Genomic DNA, 18,870 nt, shown 5'->3' on the forward strand with positions numbered 1-18,870 from the left:
TGTAGGTAGCACTGCTTTGACTTTAATGGAAGCATGCCCATGACAGATTAAATACTTGGGGGCATCTCTGCTGACTTCTGCTTTGCCCCTACACAGAGATGAGTTGGGAATCTGCAGCCCTTCTGGAAGCCACTCCTAGCCCAGCATGACTATGCTGTGCTGGGAACTAACCTTGGGTTCTTCACTCCAAAATTAGTCTCCAGAGTCAAGAGCAGACCTCCTGTCACTGGTCTGTATTCACAAGTCCTGGTGGGCAGAGGGACTCTTTACATGGACTTCTCTTGAGAGTTGTGGGGCAGTGTGCAGGGGAACTCCCTTATGCCACAGTAATTCTGCCAAGCCCCCTTCACCATGTCAGAGGGGCCCTTATAACAGGAAACTACTCTTGAATCCATAAGACCACAGGGGCCAGGCTGAGTGTTCCAAAGCCCATGCCCAGCTCTGAAGTTAACCTTCTAGTCTCCCCATTACTAGTTGATGCCCAGGTCCCCTGTCTCCTGTAGTGTCCCAGTCACTTCAATCATGGCCTCCCACCCAGGAAAAGGTAAAGCTTAAAAGGGGATCTATTTCACTATTCCAACCCTGTGGGTCCTTTGTCCACATCAATGAAATGAGGTTTTTGGGGTCCCCTGCACCTGCTGAGCTCCATTTGGAGGCTCTGAGCACCCTGATCCTTGACTCCACAGGAACAGCTACACTGCAGACACAGGAATGGCCAGAGCAATCTTTGCAGTGGGCCAACCAATCTGGCATCATTTTCCATGCTGGTTTGATACCAATGGTGCTCTCAAATGTCAGCACCCAGCTCTGCACACTGCTTGTCAGAGATGTGTGAGGCCAGAGAGTCTATGATGTCCAGCAGCAACTGCTGACTCAGTGACCGAAGTGTGGGTAACTTGGAGACCTGTACAGATGACCAAAATGCCAAAATGAGACAGAACCAGATTCCTAAAAGGGCCAAAGTGGGTGGCTGAGTTCTTTGGGGCCCAACCTTCTCTGGGCTTGGGCTGACTCTGAGGACCAGACAGTGGCCAATGGGTATAGTTTGCTTGGCCCAGCCCAGATGCACCCCCCACCTCCATGAAGTACTGATGAGGAGGGCTGAATTCATGAGCTCTGGATCAAGACAGGCCCTGACCTTGGTGAACTGGTGCACAATGATATGGAGGCAGTGCCGCTTCATGTCCAGTGCCTGTGTCTTGTCAGCGGCCTCCAGGATCTGCAATGGCAATAACTCTGAGGCACTGTCCCACCTCCCCTACCCCCAGAGGGAGAGGTGGGCTATACCTGCAGCACATTCTGCACAGTCACATTCATCTCCAGGTTCTGCTTGCAGTATGCCTGCAGCCGATTGTTGTAGAAGCCATAGTAGTAGGGGGCAGCAAAAAGGTAGCTGGGGGCTGGTTAAGGAGCCACTGACCAAGGGAAGCCCATATGCCCACCCAGCTGCTGTCTCCATTCTCCCCTAGGAATGTGCTTCAGGAGCCTCATATACCAGGGGCTAGGGCTTCATCCAGATGCAGATACTGGCTGATTCTCTAAACAGGTCTTATTCAAGATCCAAAGAAAACCACAAATCTCATTCTCTCATGCACATCTGCAGAACTTCTCCATAGCCTCACTAGCCAACAGGCATTCTAGTACCTCATGTTCAAACCCCACTGAAGAAGCTGGAATGTAGCTCAGTGGTCAAGCAGTTAGTTGCCTGGCATACATGAGGCCCTAGGTTAGACACCCAGCACTGCAAAGAGTGGGGGAAAGGTTTTGACACCACTGAAGTGAAGTAAGAGAAATCACTTCCTATCTGCCTGCTTGCCTGTTTCAGAGAACAATGGCCAACACCGTTCTCCCAGGATACGAACCCTCCCTACCAGCTGCCCATCTGCTCTAGACACCTTGCACCAGGCACTGAGAAATCTTCTAGAATGCAGAGATGGTCCACCCCCATCTTGCCAAGACAGGGCAACAGGACCCCAAAGTAGCCCAAGGGCGGGTACTATGACCCCTCAGTGCTGACCAGAGAGTGTCTTGAGTTATGAGGATACAGGGAGTCCTCAGGCGGCATGTTGACTTCTCCATAGTAGATGTAGCGCAGCATGGACTCAAAGGCCTGCCTGCTGGGCACCATCTCCCCAATGGAGATGTTCACCTGCCCATCCTCAGGCATGAAGGACCGGAACATGGCCTCAAAGTAGCTGTGGGGGGGGGGGGTGCAAATGCCCATCTCTCAGAAGAAGGAAGCCAACACCTGGGCTCCACCCTGCCCTCTTGTATAGGCCTTCAACCCACCTAGAGCGGGCTGCCAGGATGGCCTTGTGAGCTGGCCGTGGATGCCCATCTAGCAGTAGAGTGATGTCACAGAATTCTGCACCTGCCCCCTCCAGGTATGCTTTCATGTCCTGGATCAGAGATGTGCCTGGAATGTAGATGTGGAGGGACCCTGAGCAGGTGGCCCCTCCACACCCCAAGCAGACTCTGATCAAAGGGGCTATTTTATATTCTACTCTCAGGACCCCACAGGCACTGCCTCTCCACATGTCAGCCCACATGGCTGCCCTGTACAAAGCTTCCCAAGGCCAGATGAGCCTCCAGTCTCTATTTTTTCCTCTCAGTTCCCCAGGCTAGTTGGACCTCTGCATTTCCAAAGATAGTCCCAAGGCCTGCCACTACCAACATCTGATTTTCCACAACTTGGCCCACTGTGTCCTCCTTTGGGCCTATCACTTGACCTCTGGTGTCTCCAGATATGACCAAGAGTCAGTGGCAAGGGTCAGCATGGGCTCCAAGGAACATTGGGAGAAAGAAGGAGCCTGTAACATCTCTTTCAGAGTGAGAGGAGACAAGAAAGCACTGGGAATATATGAGGCTGTTCTCAACCATCACTGTATCTAAAACAAATGTTCAGTGGCTGATCACTGACCCTGAACCATCAGACGTGATGGTCCAGGCAGAAAGAAGTACCCATGTTCAACCCAGAAATGGGCTTAGGGAATCCAGGCTCACTGCTGCATAGCCTGCTATGGAAAGTCCTGGGGGGACTGGGGAGATTCTGTGAGGGAGCCTGCTTTCCCCTGTCCATCCCTGCCCCTGTGCCCAGCAGCACATGGCCACAGATCCACCCCGTGTCCCAAGAGCTTAGCAGGTGGCCTCCATGGCTCCTAAGTGTTTTACCCAACACTATCCATCACTCCCCACAGTGCAGGGTAATAAGGGCTCCCTACCAATGTCCATGGGCTGGTCTGAGGAGGTGCGAGGGGGTGGCTGTTGCTTCCGCCTTACAATCTCCACTATCAGTGGGGATGAGAGGCGCTCAAATTCCTTCATCATGATCACCTGGTTGAAGTGGGACTCCTTCACCACGAAGTTCAGGCAGTGTTCCTGGGACAGACAGGCCCGGGCAGGCAACTGGGGTCAGCCCAAGGCCCCAAGCTGGGCAATGGGCTTGCTGCAGGGAGCAGAGTTGGGACCCAGCCTGAGCATGCATGCCCCACCCCATCCAGCAGAGCCCCAGGCTGGCAGATGATCCCAGCAGTAGCACTAACCCCTGCCCGCACCTTGAGCTGTCCCAGCTGCAGTTTCGCAGCGCTCTCACACACAACCAGTACATTCTGCAGGTCCACAGAGGCCTCAATGTATTGCCGACACAACTGTTCCAGGCGGCACAACTGGAAGCTTAGCGCCAACTTGTACACATCCATGATGAGCAGCACATCCTCCACATGGCCTGCACCCAAAAGTCCTTGAGCCTTAGGGATCCCAGGAAGGGAAGCCTAGGGACACAGCCCAGGGCTCCCTCACAGATGAATTTGGGTCAGGACTGCTGAGTGTCAGCTGGGTCCCATGCTGGCTGCTGTGATCACATGTAATCAAGAGTGACCACAGCCTCTGAGCCTCAGAGGGTCTGTCTATAATGCCCTCTGACTAGCACACCCACCTTCTAGCTCTGTTGTCACCCCCTGCCCTGTTACTGTACCACCCACACACCACGCAGACCTTTCCTTGGGTACTTGATCTTGTCGGTGTACAGAAACAGCATGAGCACCTCAAAGGGTCGGGCCTCAGCCTCCCGAATGGCCACACGCAGCAGGGGCAGCCGTGTTCCACTAGGAACCTCCCTGGGAGCAGGGGCTGCCTCCTCCTCTAGCTTCTGAGGGGAAAAGAAAGGAGCTCAAGGGAACCCCAGTGAATAATGGACACAGCTACCCAATTCAGCAGTAGAGGGAAATCTTACCTGAGCCAATCGCTCACGTGCCTGCATGATCTTCCTGCGGAGCCAGCGGCTCCTTGCCGTGACAATGGCCACGTGGCCTTGCACACACTCTTCCTTCTACATAAAGAATGATATATGAAGGGTACAGGAACCTCATTCCAAGGGACAAAGGCCAGCTGGCTAGGGAAGTCACCACTATGTGGTCAGCTGGGCCTCAGAGAGAAGTTCCCACTCAGCAAATGGGGCTGGGCTTAAGGAAGGGCACCCACCTCACCCAGCACGAACTCCACATCACAGAACTGGCGGCTCTCCCACAGCCGCCCATAGTCTTCATGCAGCGTGCACTTAGGATAACAGGAGAACTGCAGAAGAAGACCCCAGTGCTGCCATGCAGGCCAACCCTGAGGCTCCTGTCCAGCCTATGCTATCCCACAGAGTGCAAAGGCAGACAGGCCTGGCTGAGGAAAGGGAGGAGTTATCTCTCTACCCACAGGCATACCTTGCTCTGGGCCTCAGTGCCTGCAACTGCCCACTGGTTCCACACCAGCAGGGTACTCTCACTGCCACTCCTTGCCTTAAGCTAGTTCCCCAGACTTTGGCAGGGTTGTGGCATCTCCACTGCCTGGACCTAAGTACTCATGCTGGCTCCATCAGTATACCTCTATCTTCCACTGTCCCATGGACTCCTGCTTGGACCACATGTTCTTCCAAGTGTGGGAAGAAGCTGCCATGGAAAGTAGTGTCAATCCAGAGTCTACCCTCTTCTAAGCTATGGGTGTCCTGGAGGTCCCAGTGCTCAGTCTAGCCAGGCTGCATCTACCAGGTCAGCTTATTCCCTCACATTTCCCTACCGTGCTCTGAAGCTGGGGGTCTGCCTGGTCCATTCTGCACTGAAGGTCAGTGACCTACTCCTAGTGTCACCTCAGCCTTCCCTCAACCTAGAGCCATCACCCCCCATCACTGGCCTTAAAGAGGCTTCCATCCCATTAGGCTCAGTGATCAACAGGCACCCTTGGACAAGCCCTGCCCCTACCTACTGGGCTTCAGTGTTCTATCACTGGGGCTTGTCCATCCCAGTAGGCCCTACAAGTTCATGAGCCACATACCTGGAACCTGTACATCTCCCCACTGCGGATGTTGTTGTCCACGGTGCCCCCAAAGATGTACATGGCATCAGAAATGACAGCAGCTGCATGGAAGAGCCTCCCGCTGGGCAGCTAAGGAGGGTGACAAGTGGGCAGAGGGGAAGGGATGGGGCATAGTTTCCAGCACTGGGGTTGGTGGTGGCTAAGCCATGGGCAAGGATATGACTGTGAAGGAGAGGCCAAACAACCCAGTCTCTGAGATTACAAATTTCCTGAGTGCAACTGCAGACAACAGTGGGAGCCAGGGCCATGTGGACGAGTGGGGTAGAATGAGATATGAGACCCTCAGGATGAACAGACCCCAGAGGGCAAAGTCTGGAGCCCCCAGGGACATTGGTCCAGCCAACAGAGCATGGGCTCCTGGCCCTGTGCCTCCTTTGCTGAGTGACTCTAAACAGTTTTCAGAGCCTCCTTCTCCCTATCTGTGACAGGTTCATCATAGTATCTGCTTCAAGGAGTGATGGAGCCTTAACAAGTGTCTCTGCCCCTTACCTCTGAGGCTGGCTGGCTGGGCTGCTTAGGTAAGGTAGTACCAAAATCCAAGCCAAACACATCCCGGGACTTCTTGAAGCTACCCCGCTCCTCAGAGGTCAGGGTGGGTGCTTCCTCGGAAGTGGAAGCTCGCTCCGGCACCTCAGCCCCACCAACCTGGTGGGGAGAAACGTGGGCATGTGACCAGTCAGCAAGGGCTGGGTAGGCTGTCATCCCTGCCAGAGCATGCTGTGGGTTTAGAAGGAGGGAAAAAGAACAGGATGAGGGCTGTGAAGGTGAGCCCAGGCAGCAATCAAAGCAGGTTTCCCCATAATGTTTGTAGGACAGCAGCACAGTACAGACAGAATGGAACATGGAATATTAAAAACCTGAAGACTGCAGAAGGGGCTAGAGCCAGAGGGGCAGGCATTCAGGGCTGAGGGCCCAGGGTGTCCTGGCCTTGCTCCTCTTGACTTTCTGGAACCCTGGGAGCCCCCTGAGGCTGTGAGAGCCATTGGCATCCAGCCAGTGGGTCAGGACCCCCTGGAACCCCTACTCCATAGCTTGGTAGTGCTCACCTCACTGTCAGAGCTAGGCTGGACAACCTCCCAGGTCTGGAAGTCCACATCGTAGCAATGCAGTTCATTGGGAAGAGTGTTGTCAGCTGCACCCCCAAACACATACAGGTGGCGGTCAAAGGCCACCATGGTGTGTCCATAGCGCCGCTGTGGGGGCGGCGGGGAGCCCCGGAGCAGGTGTTCAGTGGGGATACGTGTCCACCTGGAGCACACAACAGTAAACTAGTGCTGGGGTAGGAATTCTGTTCCTTACCAAAGCCTCCCCACAACAAGTTCCCCCTGTGAAGTCCCCTGCAACTCCTGTGGTGACCATCTCAGGATCCCAAGGGAGGGCCTGGATATGGGTCCCCAGAATTCCATGCCCTGTTTAGCTCTGACACCACCAGCCTTGTCCAACTTCATGGGGTCCTGAACAAGCCCCCCTCCCTCTGACATGAAGCAGGAAGCAGTGATGGTATGGGAAACTGACCTCTGGGCAGTTTGCTCTCTGGGGAATGGAGTTGTGCCATTGTGGGTTGCTGAGCAGACTGCCAAGTCCCCACTCTGGATCCCACATGCTAATGCTGCTCCTACAGTACCTCCAGCAAATTGTCTCTTTTGCTAAGTAAGTTGAAGAACCAAAATAGATCCTGGCTAATAGATCCATGTGGCTGTATGCTGCCAACCCCTGCCCATCACCCAAAGAGGTTTCTCTCCACCAGGGATACCAGCCCTTCCTCCTACCTATCCCTAATCTAAAGGGCAATTCCTAAGTCACCTCCAAAGCCCATGTTCCCTCTTTTCCATTCACTCCCAGTGACAGAGGACAGAGCCCCATCATAGGGGAAAAGTCAACTGGCAGCCAAGGACAGTGTAGGACAGAAGTTCTCAGGGCCTGGGCACCTCTCCCATCTTCTGCCATCACAGGACAGCTGTACCAGTCCCATTTGTTATTGGTAGGACTGATCAAGCCACTCACAGGGCAGGAGTTGTCCTCCAGAGGGAGGCTCAGCCAGGGTTCCTGGTCCAGACCCTATTTTGCTGAGCTGCAGCCATACCTGAGGGGCCTGGTGGGTGTGCCACACATCCCTGCTCCAGGCTATGTATTCCTGCTATATGTGAGAGCTTGGAAAGATGGGCTACCATGGCTATCAGAAACAGGCTAGGACATTAACTATGCCTCCTCCCCAAGCAGAGTGCTTACGTCTTATCCTTGAATTCAAACTGGAAGAGGTTGTTGGTTATCTTGGCTCCACTCTGTCCTGAGAATACAAACATCTTGTCTCGGCACACAGCCACAGGGAAGTTGCAGCAAGACGGTGGGATCTCACCACTCTGGGCCACCTGGGATGGGGGTGCAACTCAGTCCAAGGCTCTCACAGGACCTCAGCTTACATATCTATGTACTTATAGGGTGGGACCTTCATTCTTGAAGCTTTGTGAATGAGGGTTCATAGACCAGTTTTTGTTGAACAGCTTATAACCCATCTCATCCACATATGTGAGTATGGTTTTGACCAGTGGGGGTTAAAACCATGAGGGTAAAATCATTAGAGGTTAAAAATCATCCATTTCTACAAGGAAAGGAAAGTCCTAGGGGAAACTCCAGTAATTAGGACACCAGAGAGCAAGTTGTCCTCACTATGTTCAAATAAGTGTAGATTAGACCAGACTCATATACATCATCATAACACACAGTACTCTGCCCATCCATAACTCAGTGTCATACCCCCTGCCTTTTTCAGTAATGGGGACTGTATCCAAGGCCTTGCACATGCTACACAAGCACTCTACCACTAAGCCACATCCGCAGCCCGAAGACTTAAAAGTCTTCAGTCACTGTGCAACTGGTGCTAGAATTGGTCCTGAGGTTCCTGCCAGGTCATGGAGGACAGTGAAGCTGGGCTTTGGCAAAGGCAAGAAAGCAGCCTCTGTTGCCACCCTACCTTGGCTTCTTGCACCCCCCAGCAGCCCTTGTCTTTACCCCAGCAGCTCTCTGAGCACCTCACCTCCTCCCAGCACGTGAGTTCCCGATCCTGGAGGCCAATCGTCCACATGTCATTCAACCTGCATTAGGACAGTGGGATCAGATTCCTTTGGATCTGGCTGATAGGGTAGACCAGGCCCTGGCCAGGGCAAATGAATGAAGGGAAAAACAACCTGCCATGTAAGTAGGGGACTACCTGTGAAGCTTTGACATGGGAGCTGGGTGTGGGAGCAGGAACTGCACCAAATCCTTGCCATTCCAGGTCCCCTACCCAGATACGAACAAGTAACCTCATATACAACATCTGGCACAGTGGAACAGGGCCACAGCTTCTTCAGCTATTCTCCCCCACAGCAAGGAGAAGACTGTAGATACCACAAAAATCACCACTACCACTGTATCACTAGGAATTTCTACAATGCTAAAGTTTGGAATGAGCACATACTATTTTTGTAATCAGAAAAATATAGCAAAACTAATTAACTAAATTTAGAAGGAAAATGCCTGTGATATAGGCAGGAACCTAAGGCTGGGTCTGTGCCCTGACACTGCCCACCCACCCATGTACTGAGCCCCTCAGGGTCCCTCTTCCTGGTGGTACCCAAATAACATCATCTGATTAATCAAGGGGCCACAGGATTAGTGGCGGGTCCCACTCAGCAGTCTCACCTCCATTTACCCAAATTCCTCTCCTCCAACCATGCCCCCTCCTGGGAAACCCCCAGAGTAGCACTCAAAATCCACCGGGCTGACCTTTCCTAGACTGAGCTCTCAAATTCCAGGAAAGCTCACTGTGTACCTACGTACATTCAGAGATGGGGTACACAGGCCAGGCCACTGCCTACCTGGCATTGCCATCATAGCCAGCGAAGATCCACAGCTTGTCACTGTACACCGTGGCCCCATGAGCTGACCTGGCAACTGGCAACCTAAAGTGAAAAGGGAGTGAAGAAGGAAGCCATCCAGTAAAGGACAGAGCTTACAGTCCCACATAGTGGGATACAAACCACAGCTGGACTGCTAAGGTCACATATTCCTGACAATGGGGCTCTGAGGGCCACTTCTGGGGCACTGGGAAGGAGCAACAGAACCAGAAGTTAGGTTTGTGAGGCCTGGATGATAGCTAGATACAAAAACTAGATGTAAGGCTGGGTATATGGCTCAGTGATAGAGCACTTGTCTAGGATGCATGAAACCCTGGGTTTAATGCTCAACACCTCAAAAACAAAAATGAAACTCAGATGTTCACAGAGGCAGAGTATTATCTTTCAGCTTCCACAAAATACCAAAGGGGGTACTCACAAAGCAACACATCAGGTTTCTTCTAAAAGAAGGGCATCCAGAACTGAATATGGATACCTGGGGTAAGTGACCACTCCCGACTATCTGACTACTTCATGCCCTCAGGCTCTCCCAGCCTTGGGCTCCCTGTCTGAAACATAAGAGAAAGCCAAGTTCAGGCCTGCTGCCATCCAGGCTCCTCCTAGTCCCACAGGTCTCTCACCGTCCTTCAATTTTCCACTCTGTCCACTGGCCAGTTGCAAACTTATATTCAAAGAGGTCATTTTTATTCTTCAAGTTAGAATTGGAATAAATGTCTCCAGTGTAGCCCCCTGGTAAAGAGAGAGCAAAAGTATCACACTCATGGCATATCTTCAAACTCCAGGAGCTGGGACAGAATCTGGCCCCACTTGAAGTGAACCAACTGGAAATCCACCTATAAATTACTGGGGCAACAACTATCTGCCTGCCTTGGTATTGGGCTCTAGGGATACAGAGATAAACAGGACACTGTTTCCTGCTCCATCCCTCAGAGAGGCAGATGAACCAACCCCATGGGCTCAAGACAGTTAGGGAAAGGGGTCCCCTGCCCAGTATAGGAGTTCAAAGCAATTCAGTGGACAAAGCTGAGGAGTGAACAGAAAGTATCTGCTAGGAAATCTAGGATATGAGAAGACCCATCTTAGGAGAAGGCTGGCAGGAGGACAGGGCAGCTGTAGGCCCAGCAGGGAGTAGAAGGCTACTTACCAAAAACAAACATGCTGCTCCCATAGACAACAGCTGAGTGGTGGTATCGAGGGGCTGGTGGGGTGCCAGTGGTAAAGGCCCTATAGTAGGTACAAGGGTGGTATCACCAAGATCAGCCAGATAGTCCATGTCCCCACAGGGTGTCAACCCTCACACTTCAATTTTTTAAATGTCTCTTTACTACCTAGGCTGGCCTTGAGCTTGTGAGCTCAAGAGATCTTCCTGCCTCAGACTTCTGAGTGCTAGGACTATAGGGTAGGCCATGGCACCTAGTTTCCTTTTAATTTTGCATTTCAAAGGTGATGACTTGCTGAGTGTGGGGATGTAAGCCTGTAATTCCAGAGGAACACAAGTTCATGGCCAGCCTGGGCAATTTAGCAAGACCCTATCTCAAAATTTCAAAAAATAATTAAGAGTGTAGATTAGGAATAAAGTACCTCTGACTTCTATCCCCAACCCCCAATACTGTTAAAAAAAAAAAAAAAAAAGTGGCACATCTGATAGAAACTTTATTTTTTATTATTTATTTACTTAGTACCAGGGAATAAACCCAGAGGTGCTTAACCACTGAGCCACATCCCCAGCCATTTTTATTTTTTATTTTGAGATAGGGTCTTACTAAGTTGCTTAGGGCCTTGCTAAATTGCTGGCTTTGAACTTGCAATCCTCCTGCCTCAGGCTCCCAAGCCACTAGGATTAGCCATCCCACTTGGCTCATAGAAACTTAAAAAAAAAAAGCAATGGGCACCAAAACTCTTGCATAATTCCATTGTCAGAAAATCACTATCAATAGCTAGGAGTCCTCCCTTCATAACTCTGAACCATGTCTGTGAAGAATTTTATTTTTTTTTTAGTTATACATGGACACAATTTATTTATTTATTTATTTACTTATTCATTTATTCATTTTTATGTGGTGCTGAGGATCAAACCCAGTGTTTCATATGTGCGAGGCAGGTGCTCTACCACTGAGCTACAGCTCCAGCCCCAAAGAATTTTTTAAAATTAATTAGTTATAGATAGACATAATGCCCTTATTTTATTTATTTTTTATGTGGTGCTGAGAATCAAACTTAGTACCTCACACATGCTAGGCAAGTGCTCTACCACTGAGCCACAACTCCAGCCCCCAAAGAATTTTTTAATAAAATTAATGAGATGGATATTTTGTAACTTGCATTTTCAACTAAACAGTAGAATATCACTAGTGACCCCATGCCACACTAGGACTGACTAGGGCCATTCTCAGCAGCTCTAAGTATTCTGCAGCATGAGGTCACTAAATTTTATTTACTGAACTAAAAACCCATTTGCACTGATTATTTGGTGCTGCTCATTTTCTGGGAAAAGTTTGACAAAGAATTATAAAGTCTTCAGAGTGATTTCCCTCCCAGTAGTGGGGTATTAATGCCAGGGCCTTGCACATGCTAACCAAACACTTTACCATTCAGTTACATGCCCAGCCTTTTTTAAATTTTATTTTGAGATAGGGTCTCATTAAGTTTTACAGGCTGTCCTTGAACTTGGAATCATGTGTCTTGGCTTTCTGGGTAGCTAGGATTACAGATGTATAGATGTATGCCACTACAGCTAGCCTTAAGAGTGATTTTTCCTTTTCTTTCTTTCTTTTCTTTTTTTTCTTTTTTTTTTTTTTTTTTTTGGTGCTCTACCTCTGAGCTACATCCCCAGTCATTTCTATTTTATTATTTTTTTTTTTTTTTTTTTTTTTTACCAGGGGCTCTTAACCACTAAGTCACACCCCAGCCTCTTTTTTATATTTCATTTAGAGACAAGGACTCACCAAGTTGCTTAGGTTCTCACTAAATTGTGGGGGCTGGCTTTGAACTCATGATTCTCCTGCTTCAGCCTACTGAGTCACTGGGATTACAGGCATATAATATGGCACTTGGCTCTATTTTTGAAACATGGTCTCTATAAGTTGCTGAGGTTGGTCTCCTGCCTGAGTTTCACAAGTTGTTGGGATTGATTACAGCAGTATAGCACCACACCCGGCTCTTTAATGACTTTAAAAATTAAAATCAATCATTTAACAGCTGTATCATAAAGAGAGAAAAAAACATATCTACTTCTACAGTTATTCCAAGTGCTATCAAAGCTCCTGGGCATATGGTAGGTGATGCCAAGTGGTGCAGCCCTGTGTGGCTAAGGGTTCTGGCATCTTTTGAGCACTGACATCCTCCTCTGGCAAAAAGGACAATAAGACCCCACCCCAAAGGGCTGCTTGGGACCAAGGGAATGGCCCACAGAATAGAGTGTGGTGCCACAATGGGCTCCATGGGTTTGTGTTTCTGTTGAGAAAATGGTAGAGCTCAGAAAGCCCAGTATCTCCTGATTCTAGGAGATACTTCATATTTCCCCCTCAGCTGTGAGCTGCTCCCAGGCAGGGGCTGGACTACTGCGGATGGGCACAAATATGCAGTGTTCAGAAAGGGCATGTGTCTCTCACTGGAGGCCACACAGCTGAGACAGATATCTGTGTAGAAGGGGTTGGTAAGGGTGTACATGCTGAGACAGGGTCTCAATAAGTTATACAGGCTGTCCTTGAACTTGGAATCATATGTCTTGGCTTTCTGGGTAGCTAGACCCTAACCCTACTGCCAGTGTGGGGTCTCCTGGCAGAAGATGGGCCCCATGGAGCAGGGAAGGGAGAAAAGATGTTGCTGCTAGCCGTTGGGTGGCTTCCTGCACCAACACAGAGTCAATCCTGAGAGGACTCATTAACTGATACTCTCCCCTGCCTCAAGTCAGATCTCACAGGAATCCCTGGCCCAGGAGAAGTTCTGGTAACTGAGGGGCTCTCCTGCAGCAGAATTTGGGGACTCACAGATCAAATAGACCCCTTAGTTTCAATCACAGAATAATCAATCACAGTGGTAGTTAGAACAGAAACCCAGGAAAATATTCAGAGATTCTGGTTGTGACATCCCAAAGGCCCAGGGGCTCTGGTTCTTTCCTCCTTGATCCTTCTCTCTGATTCTGCCAGCAACCAGTCCCAGCACAGCACAGAAGGAAGGACAGAGTCTTAGAGCATGGAAGGCTGCCCACCTGCACCAGGAGCAGTCCTTCACATCGAAACGCAGGAGGTCATTGAGCATCGTCTTCCTAAAAGGCAGCCAGAGAGAGGGTGGCATTAGCCAGGTGTGCTTTGTGGGGCATTGCCCTACCAGGACTCTAGAGATGGGTATTGCATGCAGACCTTGCAAGAGATAACAGAAAGGGCCATTTGGGGGTGGCTCACTTACCTCTGGACCTGGCCAGGGTAAGACAATCAACTGATGCCTGAGGGACAAGAGTGATGACTACCAAGAAGGCTTCCCAGTTGATATGGGAACCAGGGCTGCCACACAGGCAAGGTTAACCCACATGGAGTCAGAACCAAAGCATGATCCCAGCCACCAGGAGCCTACTCATGGGCTGCCATGAGGATGTGAAATAGTCCAAAGGCCAGACTCATCGTTCACCCCAGCCTCAAGAATCCCCACTCACTTGCCTTAACCTCCTTCCCTCAGATGCTGCACCACCACAATGAGATGCTTCTCTGCCTCTCTCTGATCTTTCTAACATCTCTTTATTAATTGCAAAACCAATATAACAATTACATTAAATATACAATAAAATGGGAAACAAATTCACTGGCCATTGTACCACCTTACAGGGCTGCAAACCAACAGGAGCCCAGCACCAGCTTTAGGTAGGACTTATGCCAGGTGCCCCCTGCGGTCTCATTCCATCTATACTAGATGGGTGACCTCCAAACTCTATTTTATAGAAGAACAAACAGCCTGGGAGATAAAAGGTTGTGCCTGGGGGCTGGGGTTGTGGCTCAGTGGTAAAGCGCTGGGTTCGATCCTCAGCACTTCATAAAAATAAATAAAATAAAGGCATTGTGCCAACTACAACTAAAAAAATTTTTTAAAAATAAAAAAGGTTGTGTCTGAGACCATACAGCCAGGAATTCAGGAGCTGGCAAGTTAATGTTGTGGCTAATTCCTTCCCATCCTCCTTTTTTCCCCACCCCATCCCCAATCCTGCCCCAGGAGGAGGCCATCTTTCTTTGATCTCGTTGATCTGACAGTCTACTGGCAAGCTACAGAGTTGCAACCTAAGGGAGATAAATTTCCTGTTTCCTTCTCTTTTTTTTAAATTTTGAAACAACATTTTGTTAAATTGCTGAGGCTGGCCTCAAACTTTCAATCCTCTCATTTCAGCTTCCAGAGTCATCATTGGGATTATAGGCATGCATCATCATGCTTTGTATATACAACACCTTGTAACCTGTTTCTTAGTGTCTCCTTTGTTGAACAAAAATATGGGAGAAAAAAAAGAAAAAACTGGGCTGGGGATATAGTTAAGTTGGTAGAGTGCTTGCCTTGCATGCACAAGGCCCTGGGTTCAACCCCCAGCACCAAAAAAAAAAAAAAAAAAAAAAAAAAAAATTATGGGAAGCTAGAAACCAAACCAAAATAGAAGGTATTCATGCCAAATGCTTCATAAACTGGAACTTTAAAGAAGCAGAGAGATCCCAATACAGATCAGTTTTTCCTAAAAACAATTAATTCCAGTCTACCTCCTTTAGTGTAATAAGGAAATCCCCTCTGCTTTAACCCTTATAAAAAAGGTAACCTGAAGTAACCTAATGTTAACCAATCAGCTTTTTGTTCAGTTTCCTTGTTCCCACCTTACAAGATCCATTGGGTTGCTCTTGTCCAGTGAGAACTCTCATTCTAATCTGTAGAATGGAGGCTGCCTCAATTCATGAATAAAAAATAAAAGCCAAAGAGCTCTATAATTAATTAGTTGTAATTTTATATTATTGAAAAAAATTTTTTTAGTTGTTGATGAACCTTTACTTATATATATGCAATGCTGAGAATTGAACCCAGTGCCTCATACATGCTAGGCAAGAACTCTACCACTGAGCCACAATTCCAGCCCTGCGGTGATTTTATCTTTTGACACATCATAGCAAAGACTATTCTACTTATTGCTCCATAGTTATTACACAACTACCCACAACAGAATACTCCTGAGGACAGAGGTTCCCCATTTCCCACCTACTACCCTGTGATTGACATCAAGTCCTTTTTTGGTTTGGGAGATTCTTGTTAAGGCTCCAATAAATATCTCTGAGTAGATGCCACTTTCTTATTTCATCCCACTTTTTGACATTTATTGAGTTGTCTAGGTGCTAGGATACTGGGATGAAAGGAGCACAGGCCTTGACATAGCAGAGGACACAGATTATATCCAACATCTGTGTGCTTCAGGGACAAATGGAGGTGGCAAAAGGTAAAGGAAGTGAAGAAAGGCCTTACTCAAAGGGAGGATCAGAAGAGAGGCAGGAAGTGTGAAAAGGAGGGAATGGCCAATGCAAAGAGCTATTGTAGGAGCATGTTGGGAACAATCTAAAGGTATCAAAGCAGCCACAATGGCCCTGTGCAGCAAAGGAATAGGCAGAGGAACAGTGGGAGGCACAAGTGTATAGGCATCACAGACTGTCATGAGAACTTGGGCTTCTATTCAGAGAGGTAGAGAGATGTCACAAGGTTATGAGTTGAGGAGGAATATACTTTGACTTGTATTTGTAAATAGATCCCCCTGACTGCCCTTGGGAAAAGAGACTAGCAGAAACAGGTTGGATACCAGGGGGTCATGGCCAAGGAGGCCCTTCTGTCTAGTGTGTAGGTCGTGATATGATTGCAAATTACCCCTCCAACCTCAGGTCAGTGCCCCCAAGGAGTCCTATAGGACTAAGGCTGCAATGCCCTTTCTGGCTTTTTTTTTTTTTTTTTTTCTTTTTTCCAGGGCTGAGGACCGAACCCAGGGCCTTGCGCGTGCTAGACAAGCGCTCTGCCACTGAGCTAAATCCCCAACCCCAACAATGCCCTTTCTGGGCTTCAGGCCAGGTTCTGAGGCTGAGAGGCAGAACTAGGACTCATGAGCAGGATGGATAATGTATAGACACTCCACCCTCAGCACAGAGAAACTAACTACAACTTAACTGGTGGCAGTTCATGTGAATGGAGGTGTGCCCACCAACTGAACATTAGATCATTATCAAGTTATTTGCTAGGAGTCTATGCAATACAGGAAAACATTCACAAAAAAGTGGAAGATGTACAAAATAAATAAAACTGCTCCATACTTTTTGGCTGCAGAGTAAGCATGTGGATAAAGCCCAGAGGGAAGTCTGGGGAAAGAAAAAAGTGACTGGCAAGGCTGGCAGCAAGGGTACATATGTGTTTTTCAAAGCTACATCTAGGGCTGGGGTTGTGACTCAGTGGTAGAGTGCTTGCCTAGCATGCTGAGAATCGAACCTAGTGTGGGGAACTGGGTTTGATTCTCAGCACTGCATATAAATAAATAAAATAAAGGACCATCAACAACTAAAAAGTATATATTTTTAAAAAAGCTACATCTGGGGCTGTGGTGTGGCTCCGCAGCTGAGTGCTCGCCTTGCATGGGTGAAGCGCTGGGTTGATCCTCAGCACCACATAAAAATAAATAAATAAAATAAAAGTAGTAAAAAAAAAAAAAAAGCTACATCTACTCACTCAAAACAAGAGGGACTGAGCATGCGCTACCCACCAAATGGTGTGAGGAGGACTTGAGGGCAGGATCTCATTTAATTCTCACCACAATCTGCAACGTAAATGCAGGTAACCCCAACGAGGGTAAACTAAAGCTTACAGTACTTAGCTAATGTCTGGAAAGATAGCAGTGGAGCTCCACAGGTCCAATCTGAGACCACACTGCTTCTCCCTACCTGGTCCAAACACCTGATACTTAGACTCACCCGTTGTCCCCACCAAATACATAGATGGCATCTTTATAGGCCACCACTGTGTGCTTGCTGCGCCTAGAAAGAAAAAAGAGGTGGATGGTGGTAAAGCCAGGACACTAGTGGGTGGCACCCAAGGAATGGGACTACCTGTGGTACTGCCACAGAAGTTAGAAAATATCTCTCAACTGCCAAGATCTACAGAGACCTACGTTCCACCACAACCCCAAAGGACCCTGTACATGGGGATGCTCGACACCACCAGAGGATTTTCTAGACTTCCCACCCCACCATAAAGCTAGTGGGACCCCTACTATAGAGAAATAAGAGTCACCCAACTCTGGGGATTACCTAGAAAGACCTTTCTCTGCCCTGGACACCACCCGACCCACTACCAGATTCTACTCCAGGACTTGACGCCCGAGCCTCGCCCCAAGGCCCCATCCTGGGACCTCCTCACTCCCAGTGCTTTCAGAATCCCGCCGTACCGGGCACCCACGAACTCGTCGCAGGGCGGGAGGCGCCGCCACCGATGAACTGTTTCGAAGGGCCCGAAGTTGAGCGTCAGGTATTCGACACTGTCTGAGCAGCTGTGGTCAAAGTCCACACTCGGAGCTACCTTGGAGCGCGCCCCACCTGCCAGGGCCCCGGCCCCGATCGGGCCCCCGGAGCCACCCGGCCCAGACATCCCGGGTGCACGCCGGATTGGCCACCCTGTCTGCAGGTCTGGCGGCCACCGCCCCGACCGCCAGAAGGGACCACATTTCCCAGCGAGCCCTGCGCCAACGGCGCCGCACCTCCGGCCAGCGTCACGATTAAGGCAACCCACACTTCCCGACGAGTCTAGCACTCCTCATGACAGCTGGGGTAAGTGTGGAATGTGGTGGCCGACCTTGCCGGGAGCGTGTAACATTGCGGAAAGCACTTCTGGCGAAATACAGGGCCTAGGTTTCCCCTTCCAGTAAATGCGATGGCTCCACCCCAATCTGTCAGGACTGCACTTCCCGGCGCCTTCCAGGCCCACCCCGCCGGTTAACCTTAAGCGGCGGCGGACTCGAAGTTCCCGGCATGCCCTGCGCCTACGCGTGGCTCCTGCTTAGATCGTCTGCAGCTTCTGGGATCCTAGATGGAGGGTTCCGGGTCGCTGGCGGCCGAGCTGTTTGTTCTCTTCCTGCTTGCTCTTCGAGACCAGCCTCCACCCGCCCCGCCTTCCTCCGCCCCCAGCCCCCGGCTGCCTTATCTCCCCTTTGGGAAGCGAGTCTAGCTCAGCGCCTCAGACTTCTTATTCCACTTAATAGCAGACCCTTTGCTTCTTCACCTGCTAAACGAGGATTCAGAAAGCTCCAAGTGCTATGAAAAGCATGGTATCTGTCTTAGGACCCAGCTCCTAGAGCCCCCAAAGTTTTAGGCATGAGCTGCAGCTGACCTCTGAAGAAACATGTATGTTCTATCCCAAGTCCTTTGCACGTGCTGTCCCTTTTTACTTAAATGCTCTTCTTTTCAAATTAAGATCCAAAGGCACTTGTTGGAGATACTTTCCCTGACCTTGTGGAAAGAAGAGCATCAGTTGCTACCTCCTTAGGGTGCTCACAAGCTTAACTTCCTTGGTGAACCTGTTTATCATGTGGTCTGCTTTTGTCCTTGTGTTGGCCCAATTACACTGGAATCAC

The 18,870-nt window shown here is 49.5% G+C and overlaps 1 protein-coding gene across 1 annotated transcript; it reads right to left on the bottom strand.

Annotated features, from left to right (window-relative positions):
* Lztr1 (leucine zipper like post translational regulator 1) lies at positions 1–18,183 on the bottom strand. Its single transcript, XM_046421217.2, has 21 exons — positions 17,689–18,183; positions 17,216–17,278; positions 13,465–13,521; positions 10,399–10,478; positions 9,875–9,983; positions 9,216–9,299; positions 8,393–8,450; positions 7,588–7,727; positions 6,405–6,606; positions 5,848–6,003; positions 5,317–5,427; positions 4,480–4,572; positions 4,232–4,327; positions 3,994–4,147; positions 3,555–3,724; positions 3,222–3,378; positions 2,290–2,416; positions 2,046–2,195; positions 1,288–1,393; positions 1,139–1,219; positions 1–904 (listed from the first exon to the last, which is right to left on the bottom strand). Exons 1-21 carry the CDS (start codon positions 17,886–17,888, stop codon positions 788–790), a joined length of 2,511 nt encoding a protein of 836 aa, XP_046277173.1. The 5' UTR covers positions 17,889–18,183; the 3' UTR covers positions 1–787.
* Positions 18,184–18,870: the final 687 nt, after the last annotated feature.

Source organism: Marmota monax, unplaced genomic scaffold (assembly GCF_021218885.2).
Source record: "Marmota monax isolate L192 unplaced genomic scaffold, Marmota_monax_Labrador192_F-V1.1 WCK01_AAM20220418_F8-fsc00157, whole genome shotgun sequence".
NCBI classification, from domain to species: domain Eukaryota; kingdom Metazoa; phylum Chordata; class Mammalia; order Rodentia; family Sciuridae; genus Marmota; species Marmota monax.

Bases quoted from the DNA above. Each gene is read 5' to 3' on its own strand.
- Lztr1 (XM_046421217.2), bottom strand. From the start codon at position 17,888: ATGTCTGGGCCGGGTGGCTCCGGGGGCCCGATCGGGGCCGGGGCCCTG. The intron at 9,984-10,398 runs GTAAGTAGCCTT...TCTCTTTACCAG, and splicing joins GAGCAGCATGTTTGTTTTTG to GGGGCTACACTGGAGACATT. The intron at 2,196-2,289 runs GTGGGTTGAAGG...CCCCCCCCACAG, and splicing joins ATCCTGGCAGCCCGCTCTAG to CTACTTTGAGGCCATGTTCC.